This window comes from Pelmatolapia mariae, linkage group LG9 (genome assembly GCF_036321145.2).
Source record: "Pelmatolapia mariae isolate MD_Pm_ZW linkage group LG9, Pm_UMD_F_2, whole genome shotgun sequence".
Classification (NCBI taxonomy): domain Eukaryota; kingdom Metazoa; phylum Chordata; class Actinopteri; order Cichliformes; family Cichlidae; genus Pelmatolapia; species Pelmatolapia mariae.
Genome location: NC_086235.1, coordinates 4971530 through 4996847, shown reverse-complemented (window position 1 = coordinate 4996847; position 25318 = coordinate 4971530). Strand labels below are relative to the sequence as shown.

Here is a 25318-nt window from a genome sequence, read left to right as displayed (position 1 = left end):
AGAGAAGCACCCCCAGAGCATGATGCTGCCACCACCATATTTGATAGTGGGGATGGTGTGTTCAGAGTGATGTGCAGTGTTAGTTTTCCGCCACACATAGAGTTTTGCATTTTGGCCAAAAAGTTCCATTTTGGTCTCATCTGACCAGAGCACCTTCTTCCACATGTTTGCTGTGTCCCCCACATGGCTTGTGGCAAACTGCAAACGGGACTTCTTATGGTTTTCTGTTAACAATGGCTTTCTTCTTGCCACTCTTCCATGAAGGCCAACTTTGTGCAGTGCACGACTAATAGTTGTCCTATGGACAGATTCCCCCACCTGAGCTGTAGATCTCTGCAGCTCGTCCAGAGTCACCATGGGCCTCTTGGCTGCATTTCTGATCAGCGCTCTCCTTGTTCGGCCTGTGAGTTTAGGTGGACGGCCTTGTCTTGGTAGGTTTACAGTTGTGCCATACTCCTTCCATTTCTGAATGATGGCTTGAACAGTGCTCCGTGGGATGTTCAAGGCTTGGGAAATCTTTTTGTAGCCTAGGCCTGCTTTAAATTTCTCAATAACTTTATCCCTGACCTGTCTGGTGTGTTCTTTGGACTTCATGGTGTTGTTGCTCCCAATATTCTCTTAGACAACCTCTGAGGCCGTCACAGAGCAGCTGTATTTGTACTGACATTAGATTACACACAGGTGCACTCTATTTAGTCATTAGCACTCATCAGGCAATGTCTATGTGCAACTGACTGCACTCAGACCAAAGGGGGCTGAATAATTACGCACACCCCACTTTTCAGTTATTTATTTGTAAAAAATGTTTGGAATCATGTATGATTTTCGTTCCACTTCTCACGTGTACACCACTTTGTATTGGTCTTTCATGTGGAATTCCAATAAAATTGATTCATGTTTGTGGCTGTAATGTGACAAAATGTGGAAAAGTTCAAGGGGCCGAATACTTTTGCAAGCCACTGTAGATTATTACCAAAAGGTATTAAATTGGACATGAAAAACTAAATGTATACAGACTAATTTGCATCATAGACCCCTTGTCTCTCAAAAACGGACATAGATATTACTCTGTAAAGCTGGATTTAAGAAATAAGTGCTTAACGTTAATGTTTTTTAAACATGTTTAGTGCCATCTTCTGTCAGTACAATAGGGTTGCTTCTGATAGACTTACATTAGTTTGTTTGCTAACTCATGACAGAACTGATAACTCAGAGGAGCCCAACACTCCAGATTTTCCTCACCAGGCAGTACAGAGTCATGCAATCAGCTGGCAAAGCAGATGTTTGCAAGATGCTATTTTATGCAATAAAATATTTGCCAAGCAAGCAACCAGTTTACAACATCATAGGTTACTACATCTGCATTACACTACAAACATAAGTGTGTTTCTTACTGAAGCATGACCAAAAATCCTGACATCCATCAGCATGTCTGCAGATTTTTTTTTAATCTCCACTTTTGTTGCAGTCAGGGAGAGCCCAGAATTGATCCACTTTCACTGATTTTTAGTTTTATTGTATTTTATTATATTTTCCTCATAATAACTGATTCTGTCACTAGTTAGCTAACATAAACTAATGTAAGTCTATTACCTGCAACCATTCAACCACATGAAGTCTTCTTTTGTACTGAGAGAAGATGGAGCTAATTATGTTTTTAAAATTTGGGCTTTAAACATTTAGTTTTTTAAATCCAGCTTCTCAGAAAGTATTACATCTATGTCAGTTTTTGAGATCAGTGCTCCATAGTGTGAATTAGCCTTTATAAACTTAGTGTTTCATTTCCACTTTAATTATTTTTAAGAATTTTTAAAATTCTGAAGCCTTGATATGCCTGTTTTTCTGATTCCTACTGAGTCAAGCCTCCACCTCTTCCTCTCACTACTGCCCCATCCTCTTCTACATTTTCCACTTGTTCTCATTAATCATCACTCCACCCTTCCTCCTCCTCCTCCAAACTTCTGGACAAGTCTGGACCGGGACAAACGTTTCACCAACTAACCAAACAAATGCTAAAAATGCATCAGATCCACAAAAATATAATACATGGAAACTGTGATACTAACCTGGAAACAAGTAGAAGGACTTTGTCAGGGTGTTTCTCTCCTTAGTTGGCATTTGCATACAGTCAGACGAGGAAGCTTCAAAGCGTTGCATAACCTGTTGGATAGACCTCCCTTTATTTCAGTCACAGAGATTCATATTACAGAAACAAGAAACAGTTACTGAGTCTGAGCATATAGGGCTGTTCGATATAACGATATATATCGGATGACGATATAAAAACGTCTATCATTTCATTTTACGCTATCGTTTTTTTTCGTGGTGTCGCAAAATAAACTGTTTACAGCAATATTTTTTCATCATTTTGATGGTCACTGTAGCGGCTATATTAATTTCTTAAAGTTCTCTCTTTCTCTAATGTTTAATATAACCACACTATGGACGGACAAGCGCCTGTTTTTATGCGTTGTCGTTAGCAACAACGACGGTAAAACCACGGCGTGTCCGCTTGTTTATTTTCCACATAAACCTTTCACAATAAAGCTCAAGATCCTGTTGAGACTTTTCAAAATAAACTGTATTACGTGAAAGATGCAGAGTATTTACGGATGAGAAGCAAAAAAGAGCCATCAGGTGCTAAAAAATAAACCTTAGACTCAAACGTTAGAACAGGCTTTTCCCCGCAGCACGCCATGTAATAAATACTCACAAAGAAAACGGCGGCCGTTACAACCTATGTCTAAAAATGTATCATTTCATGCATCGGTTAAAACACTCCCAGCTGGAAACACTTCACGCAAGTCGAGCTGCCCGAGATTCACAGAATTTACAGAAAATGTTACATTTTTGTGATTTATATCGTTATCGGAGGATAGATGTCTTAATATCGGGATATGAGATTTTGGTCATATCGCACAGCCCTATGAGCATACTAGAAGACTCCCATGTCTCTTTAGAGAGACATGCATAATAACAAAATAATAAGATAATAAGAAAGTTTACAGCCTGCTACAATAACAGCTTTGGTGAATGGATGGATTCTTATACAGCACTTTTCTACTCTCCCAGAGCACTGAAAATGCTTTATACAACATGCCACATTAACCCAATCAAACCCATTCACACAAGCACTTTCAACAGTGCTTTATAGCTAACATTCATACACCAATGGATGCACCGGAGAGCAACTTGGGTACTTGGTTAGTATCTTGCCCAAGGATACTTGGCATGCAGAGTGGGGGAGTCAGGGATTAAAACCACTAACCTTCTGATCAGTAGATGACATGCTCTACCTCTTGAGCCACCCCCTTTGGTCTCTATTGATAGAGACCTGCTTTATAACAACTATAAAAGGAGGGTTCCAAAAGGATGATTCTGTTCATCTGGACGTAGCGTTTTTAATTAGAAAAACGTTTTGTCACTGATCCAAGTGATTTCTTCAGTCTCAGCTGACTGCAATGGGCTGCGAGGTCAGTTCCTTTATCATTAATATGAATATAGTCATGACCATTGTGCTAGTTTCAGTCATCACACCATCCTCCCTATTCTAGTATTCTAAACAGTACTTAGCGGAAATATTAAACAACCTAATCAATTACATATACCTAACTAATAGGGTTGCCAGCTCCCAGCAAAAAAATAGGGAACCACCCCCCACCCTCTGCCTCATAATGGTTAATTGACGTAATCAACTTTAATTTAATGTATGTGTAAAACAAATGCACAGAAATCAATTAGTTTTCTACAATAATTAAATAGATGGTGAGTCTATCTGTGGTCACTGTGGTCACTGGTTATTGGTCAAAAGAGCCCACTCCCAGGTTTCATTTAAAGAAATAAAAGCTTCCAGTCATCAGACTTACTTTTCTGAAAAGTTCCTCAATATCACACACATAGCTCCATTTATTGAACACATCAGAGAGTGTTTGAATAAAAAAAGAACCTTTTGTTGGTAAAAAGTATGAAGCTGTGTCTGCAAACAAACAGACAGAAACAGATTATTATCTGCAGATTTTTGGGTGTTTGTTAAAAATTATTTGTTACAGGAAGCAGGAAAACTTACGTGGAGTGCTGGAATGAAAACAGATGAAGTCCTTTTCGATGTGAACTCTGGCCTTTTTGGTAAGGTTTTCTGATAGAGGTCTGATATTATCTGTGACCACAGACTGTCTGACAGGTAAATACGCTGATCCCTTCTTCACTGAAACAAGTAAGACACAGACTGACCTGTGACTACAGTTTACCTTTTCATCTTCATGGGCTCTGTATCTGTATGAGCAGTTATGTTGAGCAGTAAACAGATCTATGTTCTTTGTTGTGTAAGATGGGGCAGATGAGAATTACCTCCTCTGCAGGCATCAATGATGATTATTTTGGGTTTGTTCATCAGTGCTGGACAGTTCTTTGTGTTTAAGCGCAGGAAAATCTTTTCAATTTCAAACGTCTTGCTGTCAGTTCCAGAGATAATTCCTATGTTTCCATGAGACATAATGATCACAAACACACTGTCTGTGTAGGAAAGTTTTATATGTTTGGAGAACTCAGTTAGAGCATCATCAATCTCCTGAAAAAACAAAAATATCAAGTCAGGTCATTTAATCAACTTGGGGGAAAAACAACAACAAATGAGGGGACATAATGATTTTTGTTTCTGTATGTAAGAATTTACCTGTCCAGTCAAGTTCCTATAAAGAACCACCTGGTATCCCAGATTTTGGAGAAGTCTGGACATGACCCCATCATCTTTCTCACATCCATCTAAGTTTAAAGTCTCATCATGAAACTTTATGTTATTGATAACCAGGGCAATGCGATTTAACTTGGATTGCTTAGTCACAGGGTATATCTGAAGACAAAATCATATAAAGAGAAGTCATAAGATCTGTTTGACAAACTATAATGAGTTGTTTAAACACAATCAGTTACAATAGGTGACTACTGAGCAGCTCTATCAGTTAACATATTTGACATGAGAGTTATACAAAGACATACATTTTCTGTCCCTTCGTGATCTCTGCACGTCGCCATCTTTGACCTGTAAATATGTCGGAGAACAATTTTAGCTGAAAGAACAGAACGAACAGAGCCGTCAGGGGATAATATATCACTCCTTTGGATTTTTAACTGTAGCTCAACATCTATTTCATAATCTTATTCAGAGCTGATCGTTTCTAATGACATGACAAAACTACCATTGATTGTGAATACTTGTTAATTATACATGAACTATAAGGAACATGAGAAGGCTCAAATGCAAATAAACAGAATGCTAATCATCATAAATCCAAAAATTCATGGATTCATGGATTTTATTTAAGATCGTTTATATCATTTGTCTAAATTGAAGGTTTCAAGGATGTTTCCAGGGGCGGACTCAAGATGTGATCGATGTGGCCAGAATTCTGCCTCATTGTCACATATGTTTTGGACATGTCCTAATATCGCCACCTACTGGTCTAAAATATTCAAAACTTTGTCTGATATTTTTAAAAAACAGCTCCCCCCAGACCCAGTAATGGCACTTTTTGGTGTAGCTACAGTTAAATACTTAAATAATAAACAAATTCGTGTTTTGAGTTTTATAACATTGCTTGCAAGACGCCTTATACTTCTAAATTGGAAAAATAAAGCCCCCCCAACTCACTCTGCTTTGTTAAGAGACACAATGTATCATTTACAGTTGGAGAAAATTAAGTTTTCATTGAGAGATAATGTTAAACAGTTCTACCTAATTTGGCAACCCTTTATAGAATACTTTAATAAGTAAACTGGGAGGGATGGCCCCCTCCCATATCTGCTCCAAGTTTATATACATTGGTCTGGGCAGGTGTATTGTTCTTTTGGGGGGGAGGAGGGTTTGTTTGTTTTATTTTTTTGTTTGTTTGTTTTTCTCTTTCTTTCTCCTTTTTTTCCCCCCTCCTTTGTATATACTCATTTAGGTATATAAATATGTATGTATAGACATAGATATGTGATTGTTTATATAATGGTAATTATATTTTATGTAAAAAGGAGGAGGAGAGGAAGGAAGGGAAGGGGGAAAAAAAACTCTGTCACTGTAAATGAAACACATACTTTGTTGCCTGATTTGAGATACGAGTTGATTATATGTAATTATACATGTATATTGTATATTGAGGTAGGATCAAATGAGTTTACCTTTAAGTCTGTTTGTACCAACTCTTTCTTTGTTTCGTTATTGTTTAAAATGTATTTTGTTGTTATTCTAATCATGTTCAAAATAAATCAACCATTCAGTGACAAAAAAAGATTGTTTGTTTATATATATATATATATATATATATATATATATATATAAAAACAAATAATCTTATATATATATATATATATATATATATATATATATATATATATAAAAACAAATAATCTTATATATATATATATATATAAAAACAAATAATCTTATATATATATATAAAAACAAATAATCTTATGTATATATATATATATATATATATATATATATATATATATATATATATATATATATATATAAAAACAAATAATCTTATGTATATATATATATATATATATATATACACACACATTTATATATATATATATATATATATACATATTCCGCATGCGGAAGACACTTTTCAGGGTTTTTACTCGGTTACACTTTAGGTCTTTGTTATAATTTTATTCCTCCCGGCCAGACCAACAACTACAAAGAGCAAAAGTATCCCACACAGACCGGTTCTATCACATATTTTGTACACTGCCTTAATACAAAATAAAAATAATGCAGGTAGGATGCGCTACCACCGTTCAAGCATATAAGAAGCTTTATCAATGAAGGAAGATCGCAAAATATGTGGTAGAGGCGGCTGCCAGCTGCAGAGAAGTTCGAAGCTTTATACAACGAGCTGAAATAAAGAGTGTTAAAATCAATCAAAAGGTTTCTACTGCAGCCAATTTATGTGCTTTTCATGCTGCGTTTTTTATCTTTTAAAGCTTTTTCTCTCAGTTTTCGCCTTCCCGGTGATCTCCTCTGTGACTCCCTTATCTATTCCGCCCCACTTCAACCAGCTTGGTTCTGACCCAACATCTGTCATTTGTGCTTAGGATCTGGACGACTGTTAGACAGTAATAAAATAAATAATCCAAAGATAAAATGTATCTGCTTTAAAGTCAAAGTTTACAGAACATGAAGTGCCGACACCGACTCTTCCGTTATGACATTGTTTGACACAAATTTCCGTTTTCAAAAATACCCGTGTATTTGTGAACGTAGCCTTAAACTTCCTGCATGAAATAAGCCTACTGTTAAAGTTTCAAGGAACTGAGTGTGAATATTTTTACTTCCTGTCTTGGAGGGGTGTCTGAGCAATGCTCGAGTGCCTCTGGTTCTAACCCAACATCCAGGTGCACTGGAGCTGGCCAACTGTTAGAAAGTAAAAAAAAAAAACCAAAAAAAAAAAAACACAACTAAAATATAAATAATCCAAAGATAAAATTTATCTGCTCTCAAGTCAAAGTTGGCAGAACATGAAGTGCTCACCGACACGTCCGTTATGACATTGTTTGACACAGCCATTTAAAACTGAAAGTGAAAGAATATTTAAAGAAAATAATTTCTGCTCATGATGTGAATTTTTCTCATATGTAGGAGACAGTTAAACTCAGGCGATGTCAGTTTGGTCCTATTCGTGTTGAAGCTGCCAGCTGGTGGAGTCATAAAGTGTCTTTATCCAGTTTGCAACCAGATTTTTATTTAAAACTTGTTAGATTTTTTTATTAACATACTCTAGCCGGTGTACCTTGATATTAAACTATCACAATTGAAAACACTAGTGCTGGGATTGAATGTTAGCTTTCAAAAACCATCGGTGCTACTTATAATTCACTGCTCAAGGAATCAAAAACATCACCAACCTTAAAGATGATATCCAAAAACTGTGACGAGCTGAAAAAGTCTCACTTTTCCAACCGTAGCTGGCGCCCTGACTGCACAATCTTAGCACCGCTCAGTGCAGCTCTACAGCAAATGTTCTGACTCCTGACCTCAGAGCTCCTCCCCATTATTCGTCCTGGGGTTTATTTGTTTATGTTTGTTATCATTCATCTGTCAGCAAGTGTTAATAAGCACCCGAAGACCTTAACGTGGTGTAAAACGGGTGCTGATATAAAAGCTTTGAGATGCATTTGTAGATTTTATTACGTGGTTGTATGTGCTAGCTTAAAGTTAAGTGCAAAGATCAGTACAGTTGTAACGTAGACAATAAAGCTGTCGCGCCAGAATGTCTTACTAAGGAGGATGGTTCTTTAGATACAACGGGGGAGCGAGCGAGTCGGATACCAAGGGCACAAAGATAAAGCAGGTCTGATCAGCAACAGTTTATTCCCCGAGGCAGACACTAGAACTAAAACAACCCAAATACTTAAAAAGGAAAAAAAAGTATTATACAATAAAATGTCCTCCATATCGTAAAATTTCCACTGAGACTAGATAAAACAATTCTAAATCCATTAAAAAATAAAATTTTCTACATGCACTAAAATCCCCTGATGCAATTGTCCCACAACCCCAGATGAATCTTCATTATGGGTCCACGAACAGGCCAGAAATTCCTTCTCCAGAGCGGGGTACACGCCACCCTCCTGTCCCCCTCTCGTCCCTTCACATCCCAGCCCAGCTCGCATTCTGCACCCGAGTCCTTCATGCGATGCTACTACGGCTCCCCTCGCGTCAGCGTCCTGTAAATAAGCAAATAGGGGCCAAAACAATCGTCCCGGAAGCGGCCCTGGAGACCCAGTGGAGACACTACTCACAAATGCAGCCAATCACATGCGTTTTCGCCTACTGTCACTGTTCCTGCTGTCGGGTAGTGATGTGTCCAGTGTGTCGAAGCTTCGATACCTGTGTCGGGTAATCTCGGGGGAGTTTTTGTGAAGCGCGTATCGAGGCTCGCTTTGATTACGTATGCAGTGACGTTCGAGGCCTCGCGGGCAGTCCGTACCATGTGACTGATTCAGGAACTGGCTCGCCAGTTCACACCAGATTCGAAATAAACTGGGCAGCAAAACACAGCTGATTTCCCCATCACACTGTGTTGTTGAACTGGATTATGTACGTGCTACATAGTTAATTGAGCATTTCTTGTTCGATGGAACCAGCAAGGAAGAGATTTTTTTAATCTCATCTCTTCTAATAAAGTATGCACACTGTACTAAATATCACGAATGATTAGTACCACAATATAAATAAACAACACTACATATCCTATAATCTGATTTTTGTCTTTTAGTTTTTTAAAAAGTGAAGCACCACACACTAGTTTGTGTCATTATCCAAATGTACATAAGCATGATTACACAGTTACTAGGGGTGGGTTTTGGTTATCGATTAAAATCGATTCTTGGATAACGTCATATCGATTCATTAAAATCCTGAATTGATTTTTTAAAATTTATTTTGCCCGAAATGCCAGAATCTCAGGTGAAACCTCACAAAATTTCAAAAACCACCAAACAGCTAAAACAGTAAATGAGAGCAGGAACACGGATTCTGCACAAAGACGTAAACACAAAGCGCGGACCCGCCGACGCATCAGAAGCAGTGAGATGTCGTCTTTCTCACCCGACGGCTCGTACGCGGACACGGACACGGTCGCGGCTGAAAGCCGACAGCTCGCTGATTCTGATGTTTCGGAGGGTCCACGCTTTGTGTTTACGTCCTTTTTGCGCTGATTCTAAAGCTGTTAGTTTGATTTCTCTCCAAGCAATATTGAGCGAACCAGCAGCAAAAGAAGATCCAAACTACGCTTCACATAAACATCGTCATGAATTCCCTCTGACTTTTCCTGTTTTGCTTCCACCACGATAAAATCACACTTCATGCACAGCTCTCTCTCTCTCTCTCTCTCTGTACTTCATGAACAGTTTCCCGTCTAAAAATCTGTTTTCTGCATTATTCGCTTGCTTGTTACGCACAAGTCTACCGTTGTTCACAGCGCTGTCGGCCGCTGTTTTTTCCTTTTACTTACTTCCGAAACGAAAGCGTCATTTCTGCTGTTCAATACTGAACAAATTTAAACCTTTTAAAAATATGCAAAATTGCCAAACGCTTAGCCGTGTCTCTAATAAACCCTCTGTAACTTTGCTTCACTTCAGCAGCATCAGGTAATGTTCATATGTTGATTAATGGTTTTCTTTTGTTTTTGAAGAACTGCAGAATATTTTTATAAAATTGTTTTTCTGTGTTTTTTCCTCAGTTACTTTGACACAAAGGCATCTGCTGTGATGCTCACACCTTTGATAAAGTCTGGCAAGTGTCAGCTTTCTTTTTATAGATATGAAAATATGGAAATGTACTAATTCTGAATTATAATATTTCTGACTGTCTGAGGCAAAATTTCGCCGACTCGAATCAAATCGATCCTAGAAATCAGTGACGACACACAGCCCTAACAGTTACACAATCATACCAAAACTCTGTCCTGATAGTTTCCAGTTTCTCTTTTGTATCAGACATACTGAGACAATATTTGGGATAAATAACCATGAAAACAATTTATTTATTCAGTTTAGAGGTTTACACATCACATCATTATAATCACTTGAATCATCCACTTGATGGCGCAGTAGAGCAAATGAATCATCACAATGCTTCGAACCATGAGTCGAGCAGTGTGTTGGAAAGCTTCAGTTCATCGCAAGGCTTCATCTCACCATCACTACTGTCGGGACTGGGCCGCCACGTCACGCTGACCGGTCCGTCTCCAGATGACACGCCGCACCCCCAAGATCAGGCAGCGGATCCCTCTTTTTCACCTGGCCTCCTCGTGTTCCTCTTCATGTCTGGAGCCTCTCTCTAGTCTTCTTCTTTGTGTTTAATGGCGGTTGGCAACCAACGTAAAGGAGCATTACCGCCTCCTACTGTTCCGGAGTATGGGTCAGACAGTGAGCTTACAATCTGTATCCAAAAAAAGCAATACAAAAAAAAAAAAAAAAAACCCCTACCCTCTTTCATAAACACCTATATCCTTCAGAAACCCCACCAGTTCCCTCACCTGTGCCCTACTACCCTCCAACACACTCTTCAGATTAAATTCCCCAATTCCCCGCTCCTTCAATCTATTCTGCAGAACTGTCCTCTCCACATCATAACCCTTACACCGCAGTATTACATGCTCTACCGTCTCCTCCTCCTCCTGGCACACTCCACAAAGCCCCGTCTCATGTTCTCCTATCATCTGTAGTGTTTTATTTAATGCACAATGTCCCAGTCTAAGCCTGGTAATGACCACCTCTTCTCTCCTATTACCCCTATACAACCTACACCCTGCCACCTCCTTCTTAAAATGATACAAGTGCCTGCCCTTATTCCCTGAATCCCACCGCTCCTGCCACTCCTGAACAACCTGCCTCCAAACAATACCTTTTGCTTCAGATCCGCTGCTTTTAATTTCCATCTCAGTCCTATGTTTAGCCAACGCTACTTTTGCCAACCTATCCACCTTTTCATTTCCACTGATTCCTACATGAGCTGGCACCCAAAGAAAGTGAATATTGCCACCACAACACCTTATTCTGCTTATAGTCTCCAGAATAGTATACAGCATACCCTGCCTTGTCTTCGAACAAAATGATTGTATTCTTGAAAGAACAGCTGCTGAGTCAGAACATACTACCACCTGCCTGATTTTTGAACACTCTACCCATTTCAGTGCTACCAAAATTGCTACCATTTCAACCGTGTACACTTCCAGTCCATCCGAAGTGCGCCTGTTTATTTCAATATTTTTTGACGGAACTGCTATTCCAAACCCTGTAATTCCAGTATCTGGACTTTTAGCACCATCCGTGAACACATGAATACACTCAGGGTATTCATTCGAGCTGTGAAAATGAAATTCTGAAACAAAATCGACTCTTCCTTTCAATTTTCTCTTCAGATCCAGCAAGTACCAGTCCACAGGAGGTGTCTCCAATAACCATGGAGGAACCACAGGGAACACAACTGCAGGACATATTTTAAGTTCATACACATGACACTCCTTAGCCCACTGATTCCCCACCTTTCCAAAATGATCTTTCTGACTTCTTCCATACTCCCAGCACTCCAAAAGTACCTCCTTTGTGGGATGTGCGTCACCATGACCACCAAGATGAACCCAGAAATTCACAGATACGTGCTTCCTCCTAAGATCTAGGGGCATTTCTCCCATCTCCACCTGTAGGGCACTGACTGGAGACGTTTTAAAAGCTCCACAGCACACTCTAAGGGCTTCCGATTGCAGAACATCCAAACGTCTCAACACAGAACGAGCTGCTGAACCATATGCCACACACCCATAATCGAAGACAGATCTAATTAATGCCTGGTAAAGTCTTTTCAAAGCAGAAGGGCTCGCATCCCAACCCCTCCCAGCTATACACCTCATAACATTAACAACTTTTTTGCATTTGGTTTCAATCCGGTCAATATGCTCCCTCCATGTCAGCCTTGAATCAAACACAACACCTAAGTACTTAAAAGAGCTCACTTTCCCAATTACCTTGTCATACAGTTTCAATGTCAAAGTCTCACTCACTGTTCGTTTGGTAAAGAACATCATTTTTGTTTTTTCCACCGAAAACCTGAATCCCCAGTCAAATCCCCACTCAACCACCATATTTACAGCCTCCTGAACCCTGCCCACTAGGTGCTCAATATTTCTTCCTTTTTTCCATAACACACCATCATCAGCGAACAAAGACCTCCCAATTCCCTCAGGAACATCAGAAAAAACATCATTGATCATTATAACAAAAAGCAGGGGACTAATCACACTGCCCTGTGGCGTTCCATTCTCAACCGTGCACCGACTAGAAATTGTAGACCCAATTCGCACTTGGATCTTCCTACCAGATAAAAAGTCTTGGATCCAATTGAATGTCCTGCCACCAATACCCAACTTATGCAACTTGATTAAAAGCCCATCCCTCCACAACATATCATATGCCTTTTCTATGTCAAAAAACACTGCCAAAACAGATTCTTTATTGGCCTGCGCTTTCCTAACAACATTCTCAAGTCTAATAATAGCATCAGTTGTGTTCCGAGCTGTCCTGAAACCACTTTGATAATTGGCTAAAGCCCCTTTTCTTTCCAGCTCAAAGGACAGTCTTGCCATTATCATACGTTCCATTAACTTGCACACATTTGATGTAAGAGCGATTGGTCTGTAGCTATCTGGTTCAGATGGATCCTTCCCGGGTTTTCTTATTGGCACAATAACAGCCTCCTTCCAAGTACTTGGGAGCTCACCCTTAATCCAGACTGTGTTAACCAAACACAGCAGTTTATTAAGCGCTTTCGTACCAAGGTTTTTCAACATTAAATAACAAATTTGATCCTTTCCCAGGGCTGTGGGCTTTGTTTTTTTAAGTGCTCTCACCATTTCCTCCAGAGAAAACACCACATCCAAACTACTGTCTATGTGCGCCTTTCTTACTAGAGCCTCCAAATACCGTGTTTTAGTTTGGCACATTCTGTCTTTTCCCAACACTGATATGTTATCAGTAGAGCTGGCACGATACCACTTTTTTATGTCTGATACCGATATCATAAATTTGGATATCTGCCGATACCGATATGAATCCGATATTGTGCGTTTTTTAATCAATAAAACTGTTTTTTTAATATCTTGCTGCATTTTGTATAAGTTCATACTCAAGTTTAAATAAACAACAACACTAAAGCTATTCTGTTATACCTGTATGTAAAAAATACACTGCACCCAAAATATTTCATAGTTCAGCAATACTGATCAATCTAATAAACTTAGCAGAAATATTAAGCAACCTAACTAATAGGGTTGCAAACTCCAGGCAAAAAAAAAAAAAAAAAATTAAAAAAAATAGGGAACCACCCTCCACCTCATGATGCTTAATCGATGTAATCAACTTTAATTTGATGCAGGGTGAAAATAAATGCACAGAAACAAATTATTTTTCAAGAATAATTAAATAGATTCAACATCTTTCTTCAACAGAATTGCAGAATTCACAGATGGTACTTTCCCAAAGGAAAAAGTACTATAGCTTACTAGGGTATATTAGACTTAAGAGTTACTATATACAGTAATGGACTTCTATACATTTTACATCAGATTAAAACTTTGGGTGTAAGATTCAGATAATTATTTATTAAAAGCCACATATTTTAAATGAGAATAAGAAAGAAAAGTATGTCTTTGTGCCCCCTTTTCCCTGTTCATGCCCTATCGGCCCCCCTGGCTAAACTTTGCTAGATCCGCCCCTGCACAGTTACCAGCCGTCAGCTACGTAGAAAAGGATCCTGGTCTAGAAAGTAATATTAAATAAATTCTAACAACAGCTTATCAAGGTTAAACGTGCTGCTGTTGTTCAGCCGCTGGTTTCCTCTTTCTGGTGCGAAGTGGGCCAAAAACAAAGAAGAGAGACAGACTCGAGACAGAAAAGCCGATCAGCTGATCATTAAGCAGATTCACGATTGAAGTAGCAGCAGGAGAGGGAGAGAGAGAGAGAAGAGGCAGTCGCTCCATACATCGGTTGTTCAGCTTAACGTGGGAATGCTTTACAAACATTCAGAGATGAACTTACACACTTGCTTTACTTCTTTCTGGGATAACTTCCGCTGAGATGAAATGCCGGTTTGGTAGCGAGGCTACAAATACACACAGCCGCTCTATCACGTGACGCATACTGCTGCAACGTGCTACGGTTATGAGCAGAGTTACGCCGTGTCGCAAGTTTTGTGAGATGCTTTTTTGATATTTAATGGATCGGATTACATTTTTTATTTGTTGCCGATATCCGATCCAGTAATTTAGGTCAGTATCGGACCGATACCAATACGTAATATCAGATCGGTCCATCTCTAGTTATCAGAGCTATGAATCTTAGCAAAAGTTTTCACCATAACCTGCACTTTTTGCTGAGCTGTTACAAAGTTCTGTTGGCCTGAAGATAGAACTGGGTAATCCCATTCCTGCCGGTCACCTCCCATTCTTCTGATCATGCCCCAGACCTCCCCCACTGGGGTGGTTCTTCCTATTTTAGAACAGAAAAACCTCCAACTACTCCGCTTTGCTTTTCTCACTGTTCTCCGGACCACTGCCACTGCTTTCCTGTATGCAATCAGAGCTTGCATGTTAAGGGTTCTTTGGAGAAATTTAAACGCCTTATTTCTTTCCTTTACAGCAATTTGACATTCCTCTGTCCACCATGGCACCAAAGTCCTACTTTCCTTGCCTTTACTGGTCGGGATTGAGGCCTTGGCGCCTACCATAATTACTTCAATAAACTGATTATTCATTTGATCAATGCTACCAGACTCATCAACCTTGTCAATCGTTTCCTCACATAATTTTTGGAATTCTGTCCAGTCAGCCCTAAGAAAACTCAACTTCTTATGCACCTCTCTTAGAGACACCCGTATCTTCCCTCCAACATCACAGAAAACAGGATAATGGTCACTGCCTATGGTAGTGTCTGTTCTGATGGTCCACTGACTTATTCCTGCAAGGACAGTTGAGACCAGAGTTAAATCCAAAACCGACTCTGTTCCATTAACAACATTACATCTGGTCCCCCTACCATCATTCAGGCACACCAAATTGCATGTATCCATCAATTCAATTCAATTCAATTCAATTTTATTTATATAGCGCCAAATCACAACAAAAGTCGCCTCAAGGCGCTTTATATTGTACAGTAGATAGCACAATAATAAATACAGAGAAAAACCCAACAATCATATGACCCCCTATGAGCAAGCACTTTGGCGACAGTGGGAAGGAAAAACTCCCTTTTAACAGGAAGAAACCTCCGGCAGAACCAGGCTCAGGGAGGGGCGGCCATCTGCTGCGACCGGTTGGGGTGAAAGAAGGAAAACAGGATGAAAGACATGCTGTGGACGAGAGACAGAGATTAATAACAGATATGATTCGATGCAGAGAGGTCTATTAACACATAGTGAGTGAGAAGGTGACTGGAAAGGAAAAACTCAATGCATCATGGGAATCCCCGGCAGCCTACGTCTATTGCAGCATAACTAAGGGAGGATTCAGGGTCACCTGGTCCAGCCCTAACTATATGCTTTAGCAAAAAGGAAAGTTTTAAGCCTAATCTTGAAAGTAGAGATAGTGTCTGTCTCCCGAATCCAAACTGGAAGCTGGTTCCACAGAAGAGGGGCCTGAAAACTGAAGGCTCTCCCTCCCATTCTACTTTTAAATACTCTAGGAACAACAAGTAAGCCTGCAGAGCGAGAGCGAAGTGCTCTAATAGGGTGACATGGTACTACAAGGTCATTAAGATAAGATGGGGCCTGATTATTTAAGACCTTGTAAGTGAGGAGCAGGATTTTGAATTCAATTCTGGATTTAACAGGAAGCCAATGAAGAGAAGCCAAAACAGGAGAAATATGCTCTCTCTTTCTAGTCCCTGTCAGTACTCTTGCTGCAGCATTTTGGATTAACTGAAGACTTTTCAGCGAGTTTTTAGGACATCCTGATAATAAAGAATTACAGTAGTCCAGCCTGGAAGTAATAAATGCATGAACTAGTTTTTCAGCATCACTCTGAGACAGGATATTTCTAATTTTAGAGATGTTGCGCAAATGGAAGAAAGCAGTCTTACATATTTGTTTAATATGTGCCTTGAAGGACATGTCCTGGTCAAAAATGACTCCAAGGTTCCTCACAGCATTACTGGAGGCCAAGGTAATGCCATCCAGGGTAAGGATCTGCTTAGATACCATATTTCTAAGATTTTCAGGGCCGAGTACAATAACCTCAGTTTTATCTGAATTAAGAAGCAGGAAGTTAGCAGCCATCCAGGTCTTTATGTCTTTAAGACATTCCTGCAGTTTAACTAATTGGTGTGTGTTACCTGGCTTCATGGATAGATAGAGCTGCGTGTCATCTGCATAGCAGTGAAAATTTATGCTATGTCTTCTAATGATGCTGCCTAGGGGAAGCATGTATAATGTAAACAGAATTGGTCCTAGCACTGAACCCTGTGGAACTCCATAATTAACCTCAGCATGTGAAGAAGACTCTCCATTTACATGTACAAATTGGAGTCTATTAGATAGATATGATACAAACCACTGCAGCACAGTACCTGTAATACCTACAGCATGTTCTAATCGCTCTAATAGGATATTATGGTCAACAGTATCGAACGCTGCACTAAGGTCTAGCAGGACAAGCACAGAGATGAGTCCACTGTCAGAGGCCATAAGAAGATCATTTGTAACCTTCACTAAAGCTGTTTCTGTGCTGTGATGAGCTCTGAAACCTGACTGAAACTCTTCAAATAAGCCATTCCTCTGCAGATGATCTGTTAGCTGTTTGACAACTACTCTTTCAAGGAGTTTTGATATGAAAGGAAGGTTGGAGATTGGCCTATAATTAGCTAAGACAGCTGGGTCTAGAGGTGGCTTTTTAAGTAAAGGTTTAACTACAGCCAGCTTGAAGGCCTGTGGTACATAGCCAATTATTAGAGATAGATTGATCATATTTAAGATTGAAGAATTAATTAATGGCAGGACTTCTTTGAGCAGTTTTGTAGGAATGGGGTCTAAAAGACACGTTGATGGTTTGGAGGAAGTAATTATTGAAGTTAACTCAGAAAGATCGATTGGAGAAAAAGAGTCTAACTTAACATCAATGGTACTAAAAGTAGCTGTAGATAATATTACATCTGTGGGATGATTATTGGTAATTTTTTCTCTAATGATAAAAATTTTATTTCTGAAGAAGTTCATGAAGTCATTACTAGTTAACGTTAAAGGGATGGTTGGCTCAGTAGAGCTCTGACTGTTTGTCAGCCTGGCTACAGTGCTGAAGAGAAACCTGGGGTTGTTCTTATTTTCTTCAATCAGTGACGAATAGTAAGATGTTCTGGCTTTGTGGAGGGCTTTTTTATAAAGCAACAAACTATTTCTCCAGGCTAAATGATGATCCTCTAAATTTGTGACACGCCATTTCCTCTCCAGCTTACGAGTTATCTGCTTTAGGCTACGTGTTTGAGAATTATACCACGGAGTCAGGTACTTCTGATTTGAGACCTTAGTTTTCACTGGAGCTACAGTATCCAGAGTCGTACGTAGTGAGGAGGTAAAATTATTAACAAGATAATCGACCTCTGTTGGAGTAGCGTTCAGATAGCTGCCCTGCTCTATGTTGGTACAGGGCATTGAAGATGATAACAGTGGGTGGATTATATTCTTAAACTTAGTTACAGCACTTTCAGAAAGACATCTACTTTGATAAAGTCTACTCTCCACTGCTGTGTAATCAATTATTGTAAATGTAAATGTTGTCAGGAAATGATCAGACAGCAGAGGGTTTTCAGGAAACATTGTTAAATGTTCAGTTTCTATGCCATATGTTAAAACAAGATCTAGAGTGTGATTAAAGTGGTGGGTGGGTTCTTTTACATTTTGACAGAAGCCAATTGAGTCTAATAACAGATTAAATGCAATGTTGAGGCTGTCATTTTTAGCATCTACATGGATGTTAAAATCATCCACAATAATTATTTTATCTGAGTTGAGCACTAAATCAGATAAAAAGTCTGAGAAATCAGAGAGAAACTCCGTGTAAGGCCCAGGTGGACGATAGATGATAACAAGTAAGACTGGTTTCTGAGTTTTACAGCTGGGTTGGACAAGGCTAAGCATCAGGCTTTCAAATGAATTAAAAGTCTGTCTTGGTCTTTCGTTAATTAATAGACTGGTGTGAAAAATTGCTGCCACACCGCCCCCTCGGCCTGTGCTTCGAGGTTTCTGGTAGTTAGAATGACTCGGGGGAACAACGGGGAGAGTTTAGAGGCTCTCCAAGATTACATTGATCAGTACTTCCAGGATCTCGTGATGAAGAAGGCTCAGAGTGCAGCTTCCCCGGCCAAACCTGACACGCCGTCGTCGAAAAGACTTCGCCCGGCAGATTCCCCCGGCACAACATCGCCAGCCGGCAAAGATATTGTCGACATACTGGAGTCAATCGACCAACGACTGTCCAGTTTCGATGCAAGGCTGTCCTTGGTGGAGATTCTTCACCGGGAATTTAAATCCTTGCGAGAGTCCCTGGAGTTCAGCCAGCAGCAGGTGGAAACGCTCGCTGCTGAAAATGCCATGCTAAGGGAGTCGGTGAAATGTCTCACAGACAATGTTACTCAGCTAAATAGAGAAAATAAAAAAATAAAAGAAACAGTTATTGATCTACAAGCTCGTAGCATGCGTGATAATCTGGTATTTTCTGGTATTCCAGAAGCCGCTGGAGAGGACGCGGAGACCACGATAAAAAGCTTCATCAAAACCCACCTGAAGCTGCCCGAGGACACGGTGAAGAACATCGTCTTTGATAGGGTGCATCGCCTCGGCCCCATTCGGGCTGCGGCCGGGAGACCACGTCCTATCGTGGCCAAATTCGGCCACTACAAACAAAAGGAACAGGTGAAAAGCCGCGGCAGGGAATTAAAAGGAACGGACTTCAGCGTGAACGACCAGTTCCCCAAAGAGATCCTGGAACGACGCAGGGTCCTCTTCCCAATCCGACGCAGCTTTATCCAGAAGGGCTCCCGCGCTGTCATCGCTGTGGACCGGCTGTACGTGGACGGACAGCTCCACCGCGACCCCGACATCACTCCGTGGCTGTATTAACTTCACACCAGATAAGAATCCGCTACACCCTTTCCCCACCCACTCACACTAACTTGCATTAACATCTGTTTAACTTACTAGTATCAAATCACATCTTAGGTGTGATTTCATAGCAGAATTAACACCGTCACTCTCCGTCAATGGTTTGATCGGAATGTTTCCGGATTTTTTTTTTTTTCCTCTCGTTTTTTGTTCTCTTTTTTCCCCCTCTTGTTTTTATGCTGCTCACCCTTGTCCTTGGTTTCTTTCTTTCTTTTTTCTTTCTTTCACTGCTTCGATCACCTGCTTCCACACTCATCCACAAACAACATCCTTTATTTGGACACATACGCACAGCACGATCACGCACAGCCATGCGCTCAACGGCAGCACATTTACATCAGACAGCGCACACAGTCGTATAGGATACACACACTTAAACCAAGCGTACTCATATTAGTAAATATGCACACACATAGTCAGACTCAGGGAGCATCTCACCACACATTTTTTCTCTCTCCCCCTCTTTTTATTTACGAACAAGTGATGTATTCTCTCCACCTGTCTAAGCGACACACACAGCACACACCCCTAGTTATACACAGACATCTATGGGTGCACTAAGATTCGTTACATGGAATGTAAATGGAGCAGGCTCCAGAGAAAAGAGGTTAAAAATATTTAACCAACTCAAAAAACTACAGGCAGATGTTGTCCTTTTACAAGAGACCCACAGACCTCTTAGAGGTTCGAATGAACTTAAAACACCTGAGTTTCCTAATGTGTTCTCAGCTTGTTATAATTCTAGACAAAGGGGAGTAGCAATTTTAATCCATAAAAAAATTAATTTCACAGTACTCGATACAGTTATAGATCCAGAGGGCAGATTCTTAATCATTAAACTATCTATACTTGATAAAAAGCTATGTATTGTAAGTGTATATGGTCCAAATGTTGATGATCCCTCATTCTTTCACGGTTTTTTCAGTGCACTCTCCGAACACTTAGATGGCACACTTGTTCTTGGAGGCGACCTCAACCTTGGACTAAATGAAGAAATGGATAGGCTCAATACAGCAGGAACTCAGCGTAATTGGCAGTCCATAAATATAATCAAACAGTATATGAGCGACTTTGGTCTTTGCGATGCATGGCGCTCCCTTCACCCCACCAGTAAGGAATATACTTTTTTCTCACATGTCCATCATTCCTACTCTCGTCTGGATTATTTTTTGGTCAGCAGCTCACTGCTGAGGGACATTTCAGACACTGAGATTCACCCTATAGCTGTCAGCGATCATGCTCCTGTATCTTTAACACTAATGCACAAGAATAATACTACGCCAAGTAAAAACTGGAGATTTAATACATCACTGCTTAAAGATGAAGACTTTATTAAATATTTTAAAAAAGAGTGGACTTCATATTTAGACTTTAATGACACTCCCGGAACATCAGCTTCTGTTCTATGGGAAGCAGGGAAAGCTGTGATGAGAGGTAAAATAATTTCTTTCTCATCACATAAAAAGAAAAAAGAAAACAAAAATATCCAGGAATTAGAAAAAACCATCAAATCACTAGAAGAAGCCAATGCGTCCGACCAAGATCAGGAAACATTGAACAAAATACGCAAAACAAAACTAGAATTAAATGAGATAATTGATTAAAAAAAAAACAAAATTCTTAGTACAAAGACTACGCTTACAAAATTATGAACATGGTAATAAATCCGGTCAATTTCTAGCAAACCAGCTAAAAATAAATAAAGAAAAAACAACTCTATGTGCTGTTCAAGACTCATCTGGGAATACAGTATATGACCCAAAACAAATAAACAACATCTTCAGGGATTTCTATAAAACGTTGTATTCACCACAAATAAACCCATCTAAAAAGGAAATTGATCAGTTTTTAGACGACATAACTCTCCCAAAATTATTAGACTCTCAAGCAATGGCATTGGATTCGCCACTGACACCAGGTGAACTCCAGGAAGCCCTGATAAGTATGCCCAATAATAAGGCTCCAGGTCCAGACGGCTTTCCTGCAGAATTCTACAAAGAATTCTGGACGATTTTAGCCCCAATTTTTTACAGAACGCTGTTGGAAATCAAAGAAAATGGCAGACTCCCATCAAATATGAATTCTGCAAACATTAATCTCCTGCTAAAACCAGGCAAAGACCCTGTATATCCCTCAAGCTATCGTCCAATATCCCTTATAAATGTAGACCTTAAAATAATCTGCAAAGCTCTCTCGAAGAGACTAGAGAAAATAACCCCCCTCTTAATTCATCCTGACCAAACTGGTTTCATAAAAGGTAGGCACTCATCAACAAATACACGTAGATTACTTAATTTGATAGACTACTCATACAGTAAAAACCTTGAAACTACAATATTTTCTTTAGATGCAGAAAAAGCGTTTGACAGAGTTAACTGGAAATTTCTATTTGCAACTTTACACAAATTTGGTTTTGGATCTTCTTTCATCAGCTGGTTAAAAATATTATATAATTCCCCAACAGCTTGTGTCAGAACAAATGACCAGACATCCTCCAGCTTCTGTCTCCTGAGGGGCACCAGGCAGGGATGCCCACTCTCCCCTTCACTGTTTGCAATTTTTATTGAACCACTAGCAGCAGCAATTAGACAGAATTCAGTAATTAAGGGCATAAAATGCAAGAACGTGGAACATAAAATCAGCCTTTATGCGGATGATGTGCTACTCTTTCTCCAAAACTCACAAACCAATATCTCTGGGGTGATTGAATTGATAAACTCTTTTGCAAGAATATCAGATTACTCAATTAACTGGTCAAAATCTACAGTCCTTCCGATTAATTGCTCCTTCCATAATTCCTCTTCTACTCCACTGCAATCGGGAAATATAAAATATTTAGGTATTAATGTTTCTCCCAAGCTTGCAGATCTAACTAAATTAAACTATATCCCACTTTTAAAGAAAGTAGAAGGCGATCTGGCTAGGTGGAAATGTCTACCCATATCACTCATGGGAAGGGTTGCCGCTATAAAAATGATGGTCTTACCAAAAATAAATTATTTATTCTCAATGATCCCAACTAAACCGCCACAAGATTGGTTCAGATCTCTAGATTCATATATGTCCAAATTCCTTTGGAAAAATAAGCCCCCACGTATAAGCTTAAAAACACTACAAAAGACCAAGGATAAAGGAGGATTAGAACTACCTAACTTTCAGCACTACTTCTTAGCCAACAGGCTCCAATTTATCTCAGGATGGCTAAAACATACCCTCTTAGATGAACCTTGGCTAGATGTAGAACAAGCACTTTGCAATAATCTAGAGATTTCAGATCTACCATTTATCAGCTCAAACATTCAACGACATGAATGCTTCAAAAGCGTCAACATTAGCTCCTCTCTGACAGCATGGTGGGAGTTTCTGAAGTTGACAGAGTCTTCATTAATCCCATGCAAACGTACACCTATCTGGAACAACCCTGACATATTACAAAACAATAATATGATAAACTTTTCAGATTGGAGTGGTAAAGGAATCAAATATTTAGAACATATACTAGAAGGAACAGAATTTATTTCATTTGACAGACTAGTTACACAATATGGGATCAACAAGAAAATATTTTTAGAATATCAACAAATTAAATCCATAGTAAAACAGAAATTTAAACCGGGTCAAGTTGAACTACAAACACCACCAAGTGTGGTTCAATTTCTTACTCTTAAAACCCCCAAATTACTATCCAAAATATACAGAATGCTTTCTAAAATAGATGAATCAATATCACTTCCTATTGCAAAATGGGAAGCGGATTTATCAGTTAACTTAGACCAAAACTTCTGGTCTCAGATTTGCTTAAAAACCTTTCATCTAATTAGAAATCCCAGTCTTCAATTAATTCAATACAAAATACTACATAGAGTGCACTATACAGGTCATCGGATGTTCAAGATGGGCTTTACGTCTACCAACAACTGCTCACACTGCCAAACCAATTCACTGGACAATTATATCCACGCTCTTTGGTTCTGTCCACCAGTTCAGAAGTTTTGGCGTGAGATATGTGAAGACTTATCGAAGTGTCTGAAATGTAACATTCCAACTTCTCCTTTAGTGTGTTTGTTGGGCAGCTTAGATAATGTCACTTCAGAAAAGAATATAGCCCACATGGTTTTCACTGCCCTATGCATAGCCAAGAAAACAGTCCTCATGAACTGGAAAAATAAAAATAATCTTAATTCTAACCAGTATAGAAATTATCTATTAGATTACATTAGTCTTGATACAGCCTCTGCCACCACATCAGATCAATTGCTCTGGGCTCCTTTGATCAGCTCCATCACCTAGTGGGGGTGGGGGGGTCATAGTTTGGTCCCACCTTTACTGTTGTGATTGGTATGGGGGTAGGGACAGGCTTAGGGCGTCGGGGGGTTCCCCAGGAGCATCTTCCTTGGGGGGCTCAACCCGGGGTAGCGGTCATGGCCAATTAAGGGCTCTGTTGGCTCTTAGGTGACGGTTTCCTTGTGGCTGCGTGCAGCGGGGCTAGGGGAGGGTCTGTGCTGACGGACGTGGGTTACTGACCTGGTAGCCTGGCTGCCCCTGGGTGGGTCCGGGACAGGCGTGAGGTTCTGGGGGCGCTCCGTCTCTGGGCTGGGGCCCTGGCCGGGCCTCGGGGGCTCGGGTCCTGGTTGGTGTGTTGCTGGGGTTGTGGGCGGGTGGGTATATGGGGGCCCAGTCCTGGCGCAGGGCGCCGCCAGTGCATCGAGCCACCTGGGGGACTCTTCAACTGGTGGGGGAGGTTGTCACATCTTGCAGGAGCTTTCCTCTCCTCAGGAATTCTCTCTGCAGGAGGGGGAGATATAGGAGAGGTGGAGGAAGATCTCAGCCTGGGCGTCTATTGTCTTGTGTAGTCTGGAAGATGAGTGGATGATGGGGTGGGTGCAGTTTTCTCTGTAGTGGGGTCGGGTGGGCTGTCCCGGGCTCTGTGGGGCCGGGCGGCGCTGCTGCACTGGGCCCTGGTCCGGATGGGCCTGGGCCCCCTTTCCCTGGCGGGTTGCAGAGCATGGGGGTGCCTACTGGGGTCAGCGGGGGAGCTGGCCCCAGGGAGGGGTCACTTGCCCCTCCCTTTCTTCCCTCCCCATCTCCAGCTGCCTCCCTCTTCCCGCTCCACCACAATCACCCACACATGCAGGGCCTTGGGGTAGGGGTGTGTCACCAGGGTGCAGAGGAGGCATCCCCCCCCTCTGTCCCCTTCTGGCTGCCTCTGCCTCAATTTTATCTCACAACTTAGACATTCACATTACTCACACTCTCATAACACATACATATAGGATCTTGGGGGTGGGCTCACAACACGGACTCCAAATTACCATCAGGGTGTACACCTCACCCCTGGCATCGTTGCCCACCTCTCAATTTTAAATACACGTAGACATTGAGGGCTATCAGGAGGGGCTATGCGCTTACCTGCTGCTCTCTGGCAGGTAGCTCCATGCCCTCCTGGGTTTTAATTGCACCTTAGAACACATATACATCAACACTACATATGAGCGGGTAGAGGGAGGTTTGGAGTCTTCTCACACCCCCGGTCTCTGCGGCCTGCTGGAGCGGGGGGGCTAGGAGGAGGAGTTGGCCGTCCGACTGGGGTCTGGTGTGTGGGGCCTCCCTGCT

At 40.6% G+C, this 25318-nt stretch overlaps 1 protein-coding gene across 4 annotated transcripts in view; it reads right to left on the bottom strand.

Moving 5' to 3' along the window:
* LOC134634942 (GTPase IMAP family member 8-like) overlaps positions 1-25318 on the bottom strand; it is a 58148-nt gene that overhangs the window by 8636 nt on the left and 24194 nt on the right. For 2 of the 4 annotated variants that reach the window (XM_063484419.2, XM_063484422.2), the window contains exons 4-9: positions 4996-5038; positions 4673-4849; positions 4348-4567; positions 4067-4204; positions 3867-3976; positions 2067-2160 (exon numbers count right to left, since the gene is read on the bottom strand). In XM_063484419.2, the coding sequence (XP_063340489.1) occupies positions 2067-2160; positions 3867-3976; positions 4067-4204; positions 4348-4567; positions 4673-4849; positions 4996-5038 (782 nt within the window). Of the gene's footprint in view, positions 1-2066; positions 2161-3866; positions 3977-4066; positions 4205-4347; positions 4568-4672; positions 4850-4995; positions 5067-10698; positions 10783-25318 lie in introns of those variants that run through there. The other 2 variants (XM_063484423.2, XM_063484420.2) reach the window with 2 other exon arrangements.